This window comes from Trichechus manatus, unplaced genomic scaffold, assembly GCF_000243295.1.
Source record: "Trichechus manatus latirostris isolate Lorelei unplaced genomic scaffold, TriManLat1.0 scaffold00031, whole genome shotgun sequence".
Classification (NCBI taxonomy): Eukaryota; Metazoa; Chordata; class Mammalia; order Sirenia; family Trichechidae; genus Trichechus; species Trichechus manatus.
This window is the reverse complement of record NW_004443967.1, coordinates 13,887,639-13,889,128: the sequence shown is the minus strand read 5'-3', so window position 1 is coordinate 13,889,128 and position 1,490 is coordinate 13,887,639. Positions and strand designations below refer to the sequence as shown.

At 48.5% G+C, this 1,490-nt stretch overlaps 1 protein-coding gene across 1 annotated transcript in view; it reads left to right on the top strand.

Moving 5' to 3' along the window:
- Nucleotides 1-29: 29 nt before the first annotated feature.
- CHST15 (carbohydrate sulfotransferase 15) overlaps nt 30-1,490 on the top strand; it is a 37,498-nt gene continuing 36,037 nt past the window's right edge. Inside the window, exon 1 of the mRNA XM_023729882.1 lies at nt 30-1,077. Within this exon, the coding sequence (XP_023585650.1) occupies nt 532-1,077 (546 nt within the window). The 5' untranslated portion in view covers nt 30-531. The remainder of the gene's footprint in view (nt 1,078-1,490) is intronic.

The window sequence follows — 1,490 nt, the reverse complement described above, 5'->3', positions numbered from 1 at the left end:
CTTTCTTTTTATTTAGGTCATCTGACATTTGAAAACTTTTGCCGCCAATGAAGAACATTGCAAAGGTACCCAGGATGTAAAAGAAGAAGTCTTCATGAGCATCTCCATGGATGGATGCCAACTCATTAGTCAATGGGAAGACAATGGTATCTTCCAACCTGTTGTGTGTTTCCATGCCCTCCAGTGGTAATTCTTTCACATTATTTTGTGCCATGGGAAAAACCTGAAGGGCAGGCACAGTTGCTCCTAAACTTGCAACTTTGCCCCCGATTCTAGTGACCTTTCTAGAACGTGACCACTGGAGATCTCATCCTTGCGTTGCCTTTCAGAGCCTAACCAAAGAAGGCACTTTCTTATTCTACGGTCTTCTGGCTTCTGCTTGTTTTTCCATTTGTTTCTGTTGCTTGTGCCTTCCGACCATCTTCTGTAATCACAAGACGTCCATAAAGTTTTCCAGCACCATTTGCAGGCATCTGGACTTCTTGGCGGCTCACCCATGGCCTGCTAAGCCAGCAGTCAAAGGGCACTACCATGAGGCACTGCATTAATTGCTGTATACAGTTGTTACCCAACGAGACGTGCACACAGCCGGTCGGCTGCCGAGGAGGCCCGCATCCCAGCCACCAAGCGTGCCCGGCGTGCAAAGGAGAAAACAAGATTCTGTTCCGCGTGGACAGTAAGCAGATGAACTTGCTTGCTGTTCTCGAAGTGAGGACGGAAGGGAACGAGAGCTGGGGCGGGTTTTTGCGCTTCAGGAAGGGGATGCGATGTAGCCTCGTGTTTGTACTGGTAATCATGACCTTGGTGATGGCGTCTTACATCCTTTCAGGGGTCCACCAAGAACTCCTGATCCCATCGCCTTTCCATTACGGAGGCTTCCTCAGTAACCCTGGCGTGGTGGACAGCGAAGGCCCTGGTGACCTGAAAGAACACCACCACCAGCCCTCTGTAAATAATATCTCATACGTGAAGGATTACCCAAGCATTAAATTAATTGTTAACAGCATCACGGCCAGGATTGAGTTCACGACCAGACAGCTCCCAGATTTGGAAGACCTCAAGAAGCAGGAGCTGCACGTGAGTAGCCTTGCGCTCATCTCCACTTACTGATTTATTTATAAAGAATGGATGCCTCCCTTTTAATCCCCATCTTTGGGAACACAAGAGGTAAATGACCAAAACATTTCTCAAGTGTAACAAGGATTATGGTGCCCTGGTGGCACAGTGGTTAAGTGTTCAGCTGCTAACCAAAAGGTCGGCAGTTGAAATCCACCAGTTGCTCCTTGGAAACCCTGTGGGGCAGTTCTACTCTGTTCTGTAGGGTTGCTATGAGTTGGAATTGACTTGACGGCAATGAGTTTGGCTTGGCTTTAACAAGGATCATTGGACAGCCTTACAAACCAGACTGCACGGGGAGAGTGCTGTTTGCTACGTAATGCCTAGAAGGAGACTCGCTGGCCTACATGGCGCAGCTAGAACTGTTCAAGGAC